At 48.8% G+C, this 14,842-nt stretch overlaps 1 protein-coding gene across 1 annotated transcript; it reads left to right on the forward strand.

Annotated features, from left to right (window-relative positions):
- The first annotated feature begins 9,294 nt into the window (after positions 1-9,294).
- On the forward strand, positions 9,295-12,583 carry NFKBIA (NFKB inhibitor alpha). The gene is made up of 6 exons (XM_006732217.3): positions 9,295-9,638; positions 10,253-10,361; positions 10,699-10,909; positions 11,197-11,285; positions 11,418-11,678; positions 12,010-12,583. The coding sequence occupies exons 1-6, from the start codon at positions 9,412-9,414 to the stop codon at positions 12,055-12,057; spliced, it is 945 nt and encodes a 314-aa protein (XP_006732280.1). The 5' UTR covers positions 9,295-9,411; the 3' UTR covers positions 12,058-12,583.
- The last annotated feature ends 2,259 nt before the right edge of the window (positions 12,584-14,842 follow it).

The raw sequence follows: 14,842 nt of genomic DNA on the forward strand, positions 1-14,842 counted from the left end.
TGTTCTTACCACAAGCATAGCCCTTATCACTCTTTACTAGAACCACTCATTTACCTGTTTCTCTACCAGCCTATAAGCACCTTGAGAACAGGAGCCCTATTTTAATTCCTTTGTACCTCCAGAGCCCAGCACAGTGCCTGGCACAAAATAAGTCCATAAGAAATGCTTGACACACTCGTGTTCATATATAGTAGCTTGGGTTTGGGGGTTTTTTTGTTTGTTTGCTCTTCATTTTTTATTTTTTATTATTATGTTCAATTAGCCAACATATAGTACATCATTAGTTTTTGATGAATGGATAAAGAAGATGTGGTTCATACAATGGAATATTATTTTTTTAAAGATTTTATTTATTTATTTGAGAGAGAGAGTAAACAAGAGAGAGAGAGAATACAAGCAGGGGGAGGGGTAGAGGCAGAGGGAGAAGCAGACTCCCCACTGAGCAGGGAGCCCGATGAGGGGCTCGATCCCGGGACAAGGACCCTGGGATCATGACCTGAGCAGAAGGCAGATGCTTAACCAGCAGAGCCACCCAGGCGCCCCAGTACTTTCTTTTCTTTGGAGATTCCTTTCCTCACATTAGCCATGTGTGTCAGTGTTTCACATTGCCTTAACCAATCCTTCGACTAAACACAGCTCCAGGCAGTTAGAGACAGACATCTGTGCTTCATCCTGGAGCAGGAACTAAGAAAGTGAATTTACGCAGAGGGAAAGTCTCTGATCTGAGATCTAGGGGTGAGGAATCAGAGCCTATCTGTAGAAGCTGTGACATTTTGAAAGCACCAAATTCACTGTCACCTTGAGCCTTTTCTGTGGGGCAAAAGGGGTGACGGGGGGGTTGGCTTTTGTCCTCTCTTGTGGGCAGATTTCTTTGGTGAGTTTTCCTTTTGTGGTGCCTGTGGCCACGAAGGAGGCTACCCCAGGAACCTCCACTTATTTTTAGCCTCAGTTCAATGCCCTACAGACAGCAACCCTCTCACACACCACTGTCAACTTTCAGTCTTGCTCTTGCCAGTATGAATCATCCAGGTTGGCCGGACAAACTGAGAGAATTGAAAAAAAAAAAGTGAGAATAAAAAGACTTGCAGTGAAAAAGTCTCGGACAGTGGAAAGTCGCAAAGATGCCCTGACATCTAATACGTCTAGCAGGCCCCTCCCCCATGCTACTTTTATCAAATAATTTCATGTATGTTCATATATAATGTGATTTGAATGAAATTCTCTGTGATCAGTCTGAGATGTGGAGCCTGCACTGGAAAACCTAAACTCCTCCCCTAGGATCCTCTTTAAGGAAAATGTATCTGAGAAATGAATGGTTCTAGATGTTGCCTGAGTCAGAGAGACTACACTGGGCTATTTCCTGGTTAGGTTAGTGGCTATACGCTTTGTTACACCAGCTCAAGCTCTAGAGGTATGATATTTGCTGTTGGAAACGTTGCTGCTTCTGAAAGCCATCGGAGGTCACCCTGGAAGGGCAGCTGCTGGGTCTTCCCAGCTACACCCCCATTGGGTCCAGCCAGCCACGCATCCATGGGCCTTCAGCTTTGCAGTCCACTGATGGGAATTCTGAGGATGCATCATCCCGCCTGGCAACCTTTCAGTTACCCAGACTGATTCCCATTCAGCCCCCTTCCCTTCATTCTAGGTCCCCAAAGGATTTTTGACACAGGGGATACTGTAGGCAAGTGTTCCATTATTCCTCTAAACTAGAGCTGCTGCCTCAGTTTCCTTTTTGATCTCTCGTCCTGGGGAGCCGGACTCAGCAGTAAGCAAGACTCCAGGACCTCACCTATTTCCATACTAAAGGTTTTGAGGATGACTCTTCCTCCTTACTCTGGGGCCCACTAGAGGTTACTCTCAGGCAGCAAAAGAGGGGGAAAAAAGAAGGGGGAGTCCTATCTAGGTCTATTTATAATCTCCTCACTCCTCTTACAAATGCTCTAATCCCCAGATGGGCTGTGTTCTACGGCTCTGGTTTGACTTCCTATCCTCCTAAGACCCTTTACCCCACAGTGCCTCCTTCCTTTATAAAGTGGGAATAACACCTTGCTCCCGCCAAGGCAGAAGGGGGACCAGAGGAGCTCTTGAGATGATTTCCAGATAGAGAAGAAAAGTTGATTGGATCAAGAGTAAGGTATTAACAGAGAAGAAGAGTCAAAGAACAGTTATGATAGGGCTGAAGAAAAGAGGATGCTCATGCCTGGGGCGCCTGGGTGGCTCAGGGTCCTGGGATCGAGCCCCGCATCAGGCTCCCTGCTCAGTGGGAAGCCTGCTTCTCCCTCTCCCACTCCCCCTGCTTGTGTTCCCTCTCTCGCTGTGTCTCTCTCTAATAAATAAAATCTTTAAAAAAAAAAAAAAAGGATCCTCATGCCTGAAACAATGGACTGAACAAGGGAAACACAGAAGAAATGAGTGTCTTCCTCCCCACCCAGCCATGCCCATTCTGTCCCACGTTCTTAAGTGTCTAACTGGAGTCAAAAGAGGACATGAGCAGTAGTTAAGCGGCGCGAGGCAGCATGTGACCACAAGCCCAATGTGTAAGACAGACGATAAGAATTAGAAGGGTTCAGAAGAGAACAGAGTTCTCCAGGGAGAGGAGGACGGGGAAGGACTCTTGGAAAGGGCAGGCGCTGGCAAGGAAGCAGAAAGACATTGCTCCTTGGACGGAGGGGGGGAGCAGAGGATGCAGCCCAGGGAGACCCAGAGCAGCTGGAGCAGAGGGTTGGTGCTGGGGAGAAATGGGGCATAGGAGCGGCCAAGCTGGGCAGAGTCGGACCCTGGAGGGGTTTAAATGCAGCCTGAGGAATCCCGACTCCATGCTGCGGGCGAGGGTTTTCTAGAGGCTCTGCTACAGGAAATAACGGGATGAAAATGTGTGTTAGAAACAGTAGTGAAAGGGGATAGAATTGTAGAATTACAGAATTGTAATCCTTTTATAGCACTTGAGTTTTTAACCATGTGCACGTGCTATGTTTCAACTTAAAAACTAATTTTAATACCCTAGAAAACACAAGGTATAATTTGTGTCAATACCTTTGCAGATGTTTAAAATAGAAACAGTCCGGGGGCGCCTGGGTGGCTCACTCGGTTAAGCATCTGCCTTCGGCTCGGGTCATGATCTCAGAGTCCTGGGATCGAGCCCGGCATTGGGCTCCCTGCTCAGTGGGGAGTCCGCTTCTCCCTCTCCCACTCCCCCTGCTTGTGTTCCTTCTCCCGCTTTGTCTCTCTCTGACAAATAAATAAATACAATCTAAAAAATAAAATAGAAAGAGCCAAGCAACACTGTAGAGTATGGGGAGCAACCGTCGGAGGGGCAGCATGGGGTGAGAGGTTTGCACACTGACTTCGGCCTTCTGAGTGAGTGGCTTAATGCTTCCGAGCCTCAAATTCCTTTAAAACAGAAATAATACTCACCTACAGAAGGGTTCTGAAGATTAAATAGGATAAAGTATAGCAAGTGCCGAGGCTGGCAAGCATTCTGTGAATGTACACACAAACTGAGAAGCTCCTGTGGGCTGGAGTCACTGCAAAAGCAGGAGGAACGGAACTGATCAGCCACAGGGCGCTCAGGAGAAGGAACACTCGCAGCTTGCCCTCGGCACCGTAAGAAACGATGCACCATAGTCGCACCTAAATATCCAGTCTGGGTGGCCGTCTTTAACCCAACTTTTCCCAAAATCCCCTCAAGAGAATGTGATTCCTCGGAGAACAGTTATTCCACAGATGGCCTGGAGATGTCGCTGGAGACAGTACCATCCACACGGTGCTTCTCATCGCGGCGTCCAGATTCTGCTCTCGGTTAAGGAAAAATTCCACAGGGGCTCTCTACCTAACTCCCCTTCCTCCACGTTCCTGATCTCTATGTGGCCTCCTCTTTCTCCTGTGAATCCTTGTCCTTCCCAGCACTTCCCTGTCCTGATGCCCTGGCCACGTGGGGGTGGATCTGAGTCCTTCAAGGCAGCAGAGCAGAGGTTGTGATTGGGTTATACCTATGCTTCCCTGTTCTCTCTCCATCGTCGTGTTCATACCGATTATTTACCAAGACCTATAGCCATGCTGTTGCCCCCCCCACACACAGTCCCCTTGCCTCTGGAGTTTCAATCAGTGAATGTCAGGGCACCCCTGCTCCCTGTCCCCCATGCTCTTTAACTTCTCTTCTAAATTGGCCCAATTTTCAAATATTAACAGTTAAACATTTGGTGATGCATTCACCCACCTTGCTTTCTGAAAATAGTAGTGTTCTTGGTAAAATAATCCCTATACTTTAGACTGCAAACAGCCCTAGGATATAGGAAATGATGAGCATTCATGAGCCAAGTTGAGGGAGTATGTCACAGTCATGAGACTAGACTCTGACAGCAGAGATCTGGAGTAAAGGAAAAACATTCCAGGCCAGTTTTCCCCTTTCTCCCTGATCACAGCTTCTGGCTTGTGACCTTTCTTACTCTGTCTCTCATTTGCTTTCAGTATTTAAAAACCAGCCTAAAAATAACTTCCAGAATCAATTTTTTGTAGGTATCCCCCATGAACAGCCTCAGAGATAAGCCTCTGAGACTCATCTCAATTTCTAATACTTAGCCACGTAATCTGGGGCTCTCCTCCAGAGGAGAGAGGCTCTAAAAGGAGGTTTGGGAAAGACATTAACTTATGATTACAAGAAGGGGCTGAGGATCAATGTTCCTAAATCTTTACTTATAATCTGAAGCTCATCTTTTAGCAGCCATGATTCTGTTTACCTCTGTCCTAAACCATTCTCAAGACCTTAGACCACAGAAGGTAAAAACAATGTGCACATATAGTTTCTGGTGGTAGATTTAACTCTGATGCTGAGAGGGATCATGAGCCCCACACCTGACCATGGTGCCCAAGAACAGGGACCTCCTATCGTTCATGCCCCGTAGCCTGCGAAGTAACAGGCTTTTCTGTGGCACCGCCCTAGTGCTGAGTGTCCTCACACCCTGACTAAACTCAGAATGAATTAACACCCCAGATGAAATAGCAAATAGACTGGCATGCAAAGGAGGCAACGTGCTATGAAGCCTCTGCCCCCCTCCTGCTCCAACTACTCCTCCCAGAACGCAAGAGAACACGAACAACCCTACACACCTATGGATATTCCTTGGTTACCACCAACAAACAGTGGAAAAGGAGAGCCAGGAATTCTGGCCAGAGTGACACATGCAGGCCTCCCCCTTCTCTGACGGCAGGTTACCAAACAGGCAGGCTGCACACGTGGTTGGGGCACCAGCAGAACAGGAATACCTGCACGAGGTGTTTATTGAAAGGAGTTTAAAACAAAAATAACTAACCTAAACAGTCTTTGTGAGAAAAATCAGAACTTTGTCGAATTGGTTATACTTGTTTTACAGTGAAATGTTTAAAAGTTCTTTGGGGGAGAGAGAACTCTCCTTTCAGGGCTTAGAGCCTCTGATTGCAATCTTGCCTGCCAGGAGCAAGCCAAACTCCCTGGAAAGACACACTTCAGTCCCAGCCTCTAGTTCCATGGAGGAACAGAGACCCTGTAACACCAGGGGTGGGAGTGGGGGGCCAATGCTGGGGCCTTCCCCCAAAGCACCAAAAAAACATCATACCTCAGCTGAAAGAGAGGTCATAAACTCAAAGCCTGTGGGCTCTGTTTGGCCAGAAGATGCAGAAATGCATTTCTTTTGGTTCCCATGTTTTAAAATTTTTACATCAAAGTCCATTTTCTGATTTTTTTTTTCAACAGTGGAATAGCAGTACTGAATTTCAAATGCTGCTTGGCAAAAATTGTCTGAGCTGAGTGTGGGACATGCTCTCCCAGGTCTAGTCTGTTAGAGATGACACCACTCCCCTTGGACCCAGTTCCATGGCCGGCCTCCCTCAGGTGTGAAACCCTCCTGGCCCCTATGGGTAGGTACTTGGGTTTGGGACCCTTTAAAGCTTTGATCCCCCATTAAAATGTACAATGTGTAGCAAAAAAAACACATGAAGGCTTTGACAGTGTTATTTTCAGGTCACCACAGATGAAGGTCCTGATGGTTTTTCCTCGGGAAAGATCCAGAGAGAGCTTGGGAGCTGCAGGTTCTGAGTGGGGTGGATGGAAGCATTTGCTGTCACAGGAGGAAAAAAGACCATGCCTGGGACTGAAAGCAGACTATAACTGCAGGATTTCACAGTGGGGCGGTCTGTTAGTGGTGTGTCTGACTTGCTCGCCCTTCAGGACCGTGCCATGGCTCCTTTCTCTTCCGGCCCGGCCGCATCAAGCAATGAGTTTCCTTCTTCAGGAAATCGGTTTGCTAGGGCTAAGACAGTGTGAGTTTAATCGGCCAGGGCACCTGCCACAGAACACCCTGTCCGTGATGTTAAGAAAAGCCAAACCTATTGGCCCACCCTCCATGCTCCTAGGCCACTGAGCACTTCCCACACCATGCATTTCCCACCCAGGAGGAGAGTGCAAAGGGTCTGTGACAGTGCTCCTTCCCCCATGGGGGTGCTCCTGCCCAGAGTGAAGCCCACTGAGCATCACTGGCCATCCTGTCATTCCCTATGGCTATGTCCTGAGCTAAAATAGAAACCCCCTTTGAGGTTAACGTAGTCTTTCTTTTGTCTTTTGCATTTAAAAAAGCCAAATGGCTTGAGCATCTGCTCATTCTTTCTGACTTCCAAGTACATTCTTTACCATCCAAGTAGTAACCTTTGTTGATTTAAGCCACATAGAGCTCTATATGAGAAAGAGAAAACATGTTGGATCACATTCAAAACGGTCTCCTAGGTTGCAGAAAAATCATAAAGTACCCCCTTGGGAATTCCCATCACAGGGACAGGTCGTCAAGGCTCAGCACCTCCCAAAATTTCCAAAAGCAGGATGACAAATCAGGGAATGCCTGGGCCTGACTCTTACCACTAGGTGTCACACTACACAATCAGGAATAAAGACTACCAGGTCTTGAAGTCCATCAGGAATGTAAAGCAGTAAAAGGGGGTGTAAGAAAGCTATTGAGATACTTTTTATTTAGGCACAATTTTGTTCCTTAATGATCATTTTTTAATTTTCAGCTAAAAATCCTCTTCTAAGCTATATAAGTGGGGCATTTAGAGTTTAACATTCTTTTTTTTTTTTTCCTTCAGAACTTGAATATTCCAGGTAGGGGAACATCAACCCTCTATTTTACATAACGATTGGAGTAGAAAATATTTTGAGAATCTTCTTCAAATTATAGTACATTCAGCCTCATTTCTACAATGAGTATTCAAAAGTGTAAATACTACAACTGCTTTGGCCCCATGATTAATATGTTGGGATAGAAATTAGATAAACTGCCATGGGGTGCCTAGGTAAATTTCTCTGCATTTCAGTTTCTTTGGGGGAAGACAGGAACGATACCTATCTTACAAGAGGAGTTCTGAGAACGAACAATGTATTGCAAGAAGTGTGGGAATCCTTCCAAAAACCTATACTGTGATATTTCCAAGAGACATAGTCACCCTTAAGCAGCTATATGTGTGTTTGTGGACAAGCAATACATTTTTTAAGCAGGAAAAAAACCTTAAATGACATTAAATCCAATCTTATAAAAGCAGGTAGACCACAGCAAAGTTAACTGATCTCTCCAATTAATATGCAATTAGAGGTGGAGCCCGAAGTGAGATCTCCTACTTATAGCTGCTATTCTATCCTGCCTCAATAATTGTATATTTTGTACATCATATGCCTACAGAGACAATGGAGTCTATCCTTGGGAAGTTTTCATTGTAACATGTGATCATTACTATCCTGAAGGTTTTATTTCTTGATTTTAGGGCTTTCCCCACCCCCATATTTTTTATCTCACTCCCCCCGACCCAGGTTCCCTCCATTTAGATAGCCGGAGGAGTGCAAGGAGAAGAGATGGCAAACGGTTGGTTGGTTGGTTGGTTGGTTAGTACATGGCCAGTCAAGGTAAAGATGATTGCAATATAATCACCAGAAATTTCTGCAAAACTATAGAGGCTCCCTGGGGCTCATCCTGAAAAACTCTGACCCAAGTTGCTATATTTTGCCTGGACCAGTTCTAGAAGTAGATGAATTCAATTAGATGCTTGCTGGCTAGGAGATGGGGGTGGCGTGGGAACATAAGTTCTATTTCTGCGGGTGAAACCAGAGGATGAGGAGTCTGGGGTGGCTATACATATTGCCTGGAGAGGTCCAGCTGAGGCCCTCCCAGGGCGGGAGAGCACGGAGCCAGCAAGGGGGTAATGTTAGGGCTGCCGGGGGCTTCCTGTAGCATGCTGAGCAACTACTTTCTTAGCCATCCTTAAGGCCCTATCTTGGGTAAGGCGCTGCTCAACCTATTCTTCAGCCTCTTCCAAATGCTTCTGCAAAGTCACCCAGCTGGGCACCCAGAAGTAAGCTGAGGATCCATTCTCTGCAGCAGCACGGTGCAAATCAGGGAACATGACCTCAATAATTATTTTGTTCATGCAGGGTAGCTAGCTACAACCTCTACTACAAAGATCAACACCTTGCTTTACTTGGGGGGAGAAAAAAAAAAAAGGTCATGTTCAGCATTTTCCCTGAATACAGGGCAGAGTGTTTGCCCCTCCTCCAGTCACCAGGGCTGTTTATCCCGAGGAAATGATTTGAGGGTTCTCCAAGCCTTAGGCTCTTAATGCCAAAGCATTCACAACTTCTCCCGGGGGGGGGTGTGTGTGTGGAGGGGCTGGCTACATGTCCCTGCGCTGCAGAGAGCCTCGTATTGGCAGGAAGGCAGAGGCTGCCTGCGATCTTCTAACCCGCAGTGCGTCCTTCCCCGCAGCGAGAAGTTTGGGCAATCAAATCCCGACGTCCAGCCATCATTTCCACTCCCGTTTTCAAAAGATCAAGAATCGGAAAGGACCGGCCGGTCGGCAAACCCCAAGGAGGAACTGCCCAGCAGGTCTGCGTTCATTGGGATCTCAACAGTCGACGACCCCAAATCGAATCGATCGTGGGAAACCCCAGGGAAAGAAGGCTTCTTGCAGAGGGACGGGATTACTGAGTGCAAGCTGCAGGGAAGTACCGGGGGAGGGGACCTTAGTCGGGAGGACTTTCCAGCCACTCAGCGTTCATCAAAAAGTTCCCTGTACATGACCCCAGTGGCTCATCGCAGGGAGTTTCTCTGATGAACCCGGCTCAGGGTTTAGGCTTCTCCCCCACCCTCCCACCCCCCTCCCTCCCGAGCAGAGGACGAGGCCAGTTCTCTTTTCTGGTCTGACTGGCTTGGAAATTCCCCGCGCCTGACCCCGCCCCGGAGAAATCCCCTGCCAGCGTTTATAGGGCGCCGCGGCGGCGCTGGCGAGCCCACAAGAGTCGCAGCCAGCGGTCCTCCCCTCCGTGACACTGCGAGGCAGCGAGCGCGCAGCCCGCGGCTCAGCGCACCTGGGCCGCAGCGCCAGAGCTTTCACCGCGCCATGTTTCAGCCCGCCGAGCACGGCCAGGACTGGGCCATGGACGGTCCCCGGGACGCGCTCAAGAAGGAGCGGCTGCTGGACGACCGCCACGACAGCGGCCTGGACTCCATGAAGGACGAGGACTACGAGCAGTTGGTGAAGGAGCTGCGGGAGATCCGCCTCGAGCCGCAGGAGGCGCCGCGCGGCGCCGAGCCCTGGAAGCAGCAGCTCACCGAGGACGGAGACTCGTAAGTGTCGCGGGGCCGGGTGGCCGGGGCTGGGTGGGGACGCCGGGCCTGCAGCGCGAGGCCCGCGAGGCGGCCGCAATCCGGGGTTTATGCACCGCCGCCCCCCTCCCTCCCAGGAGACCGTGCAAAGCGGAGGGCCGCGCGTAGGGGCGGGGGAATGAGGGTCGGACCCCGGGGCGGCGGTGCAGCAGCTCCGCCTTGCAGCCGCGCACGCCTTCCCCCCCGCCCCCCTCGGCAGGCCGGGTCCCGGTCCTCTCGGCGGGGGCGGGGCGGCGGCGGGGACGCGAAGTCCCGGCTTTGCAAAGGGGGGCGGGGGGAGCGGGAGTTTCTGCCCCGCTGGCGGGCGCCGCGCGGCGGGGAGGGGAAGTACAGGGCGTTCCGGCCCGGCGGGAGGGCGGGGCGGTCTGACCGGCGCCCGCCGAGGAGAGGGGGGGGGCCCGGAAAGTCCCTGGGCGCCTGCCAGGAACACTCAGCTCATAATAACCTCGCGGAAAACACCGCGGCCTCGGCCTCCAGAAACCCCGGCCTTGCGCAATCCCCCGCAGCCCGCGCCGCCCTGGGCCCCACGCAATGCACTCACCAGCCCTCGGGGTTTTTCCCTCTCTTCCCCTTAGGTTCCTGCACTTGGCCATCATCCATGAAGAGAAGGCACTGACCATGGAAGTGATCCGCCAAGTGAAGGGCGACCTGGCCTTCCTCAACTTCCAGAACAACCTGCAGCAGGTGCGCCGGCATGCCCAGCCCCGGGCCTCTGACCCAGTGATGAAGTTGTATCTAGCACAGTTGCTCCCAGTCCTTTGTAAATTAATGATCACTGGTCGTTATCTACCCTGACCTTTTACATTGGAATCAGCCAAAGTCCTAGAGAGGAAAGAAAATTCCATTGATTTGGTGAGGCCTTTCTGAAAGCCCACCTGGGGCCTCCGGGATTTGTCTTGCCCCTTATATCTGTCTGGGAGGAGGAGCACCCACGACCAGGAGATCTCTGGGGTTCAGGGGGAGACAGACTCTGAGTTTGGGCCATGGCTTACCCTCTTTCTGTTCCCTCTTCTGTTTGCAGACTCCACTCCACTTGGCTGTGATCACCAACCAACCAGAAATTGCTGAGGCACTTCTGGAAGCTGGCTGTGATCCTGAGCTCCGAGACTTTCGAGGAAATACCCCCCTACACCTTGCCTGTGAGCAAGGCTGCCTGGCTAGTGTGGGAGTCCTGACTCAGACCTGCAGGACCCAGCACCTCTACTCCATCCTCCAGGCCACCAACTACAATGGTAGGTCTGCCTGCCCTACCCTGCCCATCAGAAGGCAGGTGACATGGAGAAGGGAGAGGTGGGCCAACTTTAGGAGTCCGGGCAAGGGCGGAAACTCTCAACACTTGAAAGAATGAGAAAATATACATGCAAAAGGCCTATTTGATGCCTTAATAAAGTTCATTCAGAGCCCAGATTGTGGGTTCTCCAAATTCAGAAGCATTTGTTCCCTAAAGAATAGGTGGAAAGTTCTGCTTGAGATCTGAGGGTTGAAACAAGTGGTTATACTTTCTTCATTGTTCTTGTAGGTCACACGTGTTTACACTTAGCTTCTATCCATGGCTATTTGGGCATCGTGGAGCTTTTGGTGTCTTTGGGTGCTGATGTCAATGCTCAGGTGAGTGCTTCATGTCTCCAGATGGAATGCATCAGGGCTGCAAGGCCCTCCTCAATAAGACTTCACGTGCTCTTGTTACAAGCAGAAATTCCAAACTCAGCCATAAACATCTCAAATTCCTTTTGGTTTCAGGAGCCCTGTAATGGCCGAACCGCCCTCCATCTTGCAGTGGACCTGCAGAATTCTGATCTCGTGTCACTCTTGTTGAAGTGTGGGGCTGATGTCAACAGAGTGACCTACCAGGGCTACTCCCCATACCAGCTCACCTGGGGCCGCCCAAGCACGCGGATACAGCAGCAGCTGGGCCAGCTGACCCTCGAAAACCTTCAGATGCTGCCAGAGAGCGAGGATGAGGAGAGCTACGACACGGAGTCAGAGTTCACAGAGGACGAGGTAAGTCTCAGCTTCGTCACTCTGCACAAAGCAATACCCTCCCAGGCCCCTAGAGCGACTCTTTATCCAAAGGGCTCAACGTAATGAAATTCTCACACTTTAGTGTGTGTGACCAGTAGTACCCCAAAAGTGTGTCTTCATTTTTTGCCCTTTTTAAAGGAGAGAACTAAAGAAAAACTCCCTCAGCCCCTGAAGTTAATTTATATTTGGGTTATGGAGAATGGAATGCAAGAATACTTGAGTTATTTCCAGGAACAGCCCTCACCATTATCCCAGCACCTTTGGCAAAGCTCTGGAAGTTTAATGTGCCTTTTCTTTCTCTTGTTTTTAGCTGCCCTATGATGACTGTGTGCTTGGAGGCCAGCGCCTGACGTTATGAGCTTCGAAAAGTATCTAAAAGAACATGGACTTGTATATTTGTACAAAAAGAGAGTTTTATTTTTCTAAAAAAAAAGAAAAAAAGAAAAAAATCAAAAGGGGGTACTTAAGACCACACTTCACACTGCCTGGCCCGAAACATTTACTATGGTGGATCAGCCCTCATTTTGTTATTTTTGTGAACTTTGGAAGGGGGACAAGAAAGATCATTGGAATTCAAAGAAAACATTTTTCAAACCTCGTCTTTGTGGGGTTTTTGGAGGAGGTTATGCAAAATGTGACAAAAGGACAACATTTTATTGTGCTTTTTGATTGAATCACCATAGATTCCGTGGCTGAGCCTGGTGTGGGATGTGTAACGACCAGGTGTGTCGTTAAACCTTTCAGGCAGGGATGTGGGGTTAAAAGTCACTATCTGTCAAGGTTTGTGTTATCCTCCTGTAAATGGTGTACATTGTGTATTTTGTTGGTAATTATTTTGGTACTTCTAAGATGTGTATTTATTAAACAGATTTTTACAAACCGAATTCTCCTGATCGTTCTCTTTGGGCTGCCGAGGGGCTCCCAATCTGAGAGTCTCTGGGGGAGGTGGAGAGCTGTGTGGGAGCACTTACCACAGCCAGCCACAAAACCCTCTCAGAGAGCAGCTTCTCACACTGTGTACACCAGACTCCCTGCGAGGCTTTGCAGGCAGCCCCAGGGCCCTGTGTGTGGGAGGGGAAGGCTGTTGCAAGATGATAGGAAACACCATTCTTAGGCCTGGGGTGGGGGTGGCAGTGAGCTGCTTGGCCTACAGCTGGAAGCCTCCATTGCCATTTGCTTTCATCTTGGTTTAAGCTATGCTAGGACCCCTCCACTTGACCATTTTGGTCAAGACAAATCTGCTGAAGTCATATTTTGTATTACTGGGAAAGTTCTTAACTATAATGCTGGAAGTTCCTAAGGCATGGGCTCAGGATTGGGACTGCATGCACTAACATTTATTAGCAGGTACCCACCTCTGAGGCTTCTTTTCTTCATGTATAAACTGGGCTGTTAAGATTGCACAAGACAACGCGCGCCTAAAGCATAGCAGAGTGCCAGGCACATGGTGCTAGAGAGAAATGCAAGCTATTGCACAACATCCTGTATTTCATAGGGGAAGAAACAAGTCCAGAAAGAATGTCCTGTCCGGGGTCACCTTGCAGGAGAGGCAGGTAGTTAAATTCCAACTCTCGTTTCCAGAGTTGGTTAACATCTTTTAACTGCATTCCACCTCTAAATCAACCTATTGTTACGAAGTAGCGTGAATGATACTAAAAGCTTGAAAAGTCTTTTCCCCAGCTCAGTGTGCTAATTCTACTGAATAATTCTACAAGAAGTCAAGAACTTGTGAAATTTAAGTGCTCCATATGGATGTTTTCATCCCTAAAATACATTTCTTGCCAAGGTTAGAAAGAGGAGTAAAGGAAAGTTCATGGCATTCTATAAAATACAGAATGACATATAAATGCAATCCCTGTACTTTGGCTTACACCTAAGAAAATCTTGCCATTACATTATCCCTTTCCGGATCCATAAATGCGGTCAAAGTCAAGTAAATATGATCACCTTCCTCTCAAACCAAAAAGGAGCCAATACTTAGGGGGTCTTCTAATATATGAAGTGTATTACTGTCAATTGGACTGACCTGTCAAAGCCAGCCCTGTCGCCGTCCTGCAGCCTCAATCATCTAGAGCTGAGCACAGTGGTGGCCCCTCTACCAGTCTTCTCTTCCCTCAGAGAGCTCCCGGCGCATCACAGAAATTCCTTGTGCATCCCAGAGCACATGAACTCAGGTGCTATGTGATCTCACACAGGAATGTCGACTAGGTTCAGCTCTGTCCGCTGCTGAGTAGAAGAGGTAGGTAACGGGTGGTGGGGAATATTCACCTCATATCCAAAAGAACACAGGTTGGAAACTTGGCTTCCAAATTTGGAATGATGCCCTCAGTATTTCTTAGTCACACGTGCCTCTTCCCCCCCCCCCCCCGTAATGGTACTGAATTTGTGCCAAGTTGCTCATCGCCTTTACTCCAGCTCTGTGAGAAGGTTGGAGAAATGGGACAAAGGGATGTGGCCCACTATTCCTCAGCCTCCTTCATGACTGACTTTTGTGTAGAGGTGAACCTTCCATGGTCATGGCAGGGAGGGGCCTCTTCTGACGCATTTGGGCCTAGTCTCCCACATTTCTAGGGTCAAGGTGGATTCCATTGTCTGCATAAATCTCAAGGTCACTGGGCCCAGTTTCTTCCTCTCAAATCCTTCTTCCTGTTCCTCTACCTCCTTTCTTTCTCTTCTCTTTATTTGAAACCTACTTTCTATCCTTTATGCCATTGGTTGGGTGGCTGGAGCCTGGAGTTCCCTAAAAGAAAAGTTTTAGAACAGAAACATTCTAATCTACAGAGTCTTCAGCATATTTCTAAGCAAACAAGAACAAAAGTTTTCAAAGAAAACAGTGTGGCAGCCTGAGAGCCTTTTCGGCACTCTGATTCTCTCCAAGAAGCCAAAGGTCCTGTCAGGACAGGTAGAAGTAAGGGAGCCTTGGGAAAGAGGGAAGTGACAGAAGGAGGGAAATAAAGAATCACATCAGCAACTTCCTTGAATTTAGTTCCTTGATTCCTTCTGCCTGCCTCATCCTCAGGACAAATTTCCTTTATAGGTCACATGTACCCAGTCCCTCCCAGAAGGAGGGGTTTTTCTTTAAAGAGGGAATAAGTTCCAGTGTGAGCAATTGGAAGGCCTTCATGTGGGGCATGGACTTGCAG

The sequence above is a fragment of the Leptonychotes weddellii genome, chromosome 9 (genome assembly GCF_054177405.1).
Source record: "Leptonychotes weddellii isolate Sample4059 chromosome 9, ASM5417740v2, whole genome shotgun sequence".
NCBI lineage: Eukaryota > Metazoa > Chordata > Mammalia > Carnivora > Phocidae > Leptonychotes > Leptonychotes weddellii.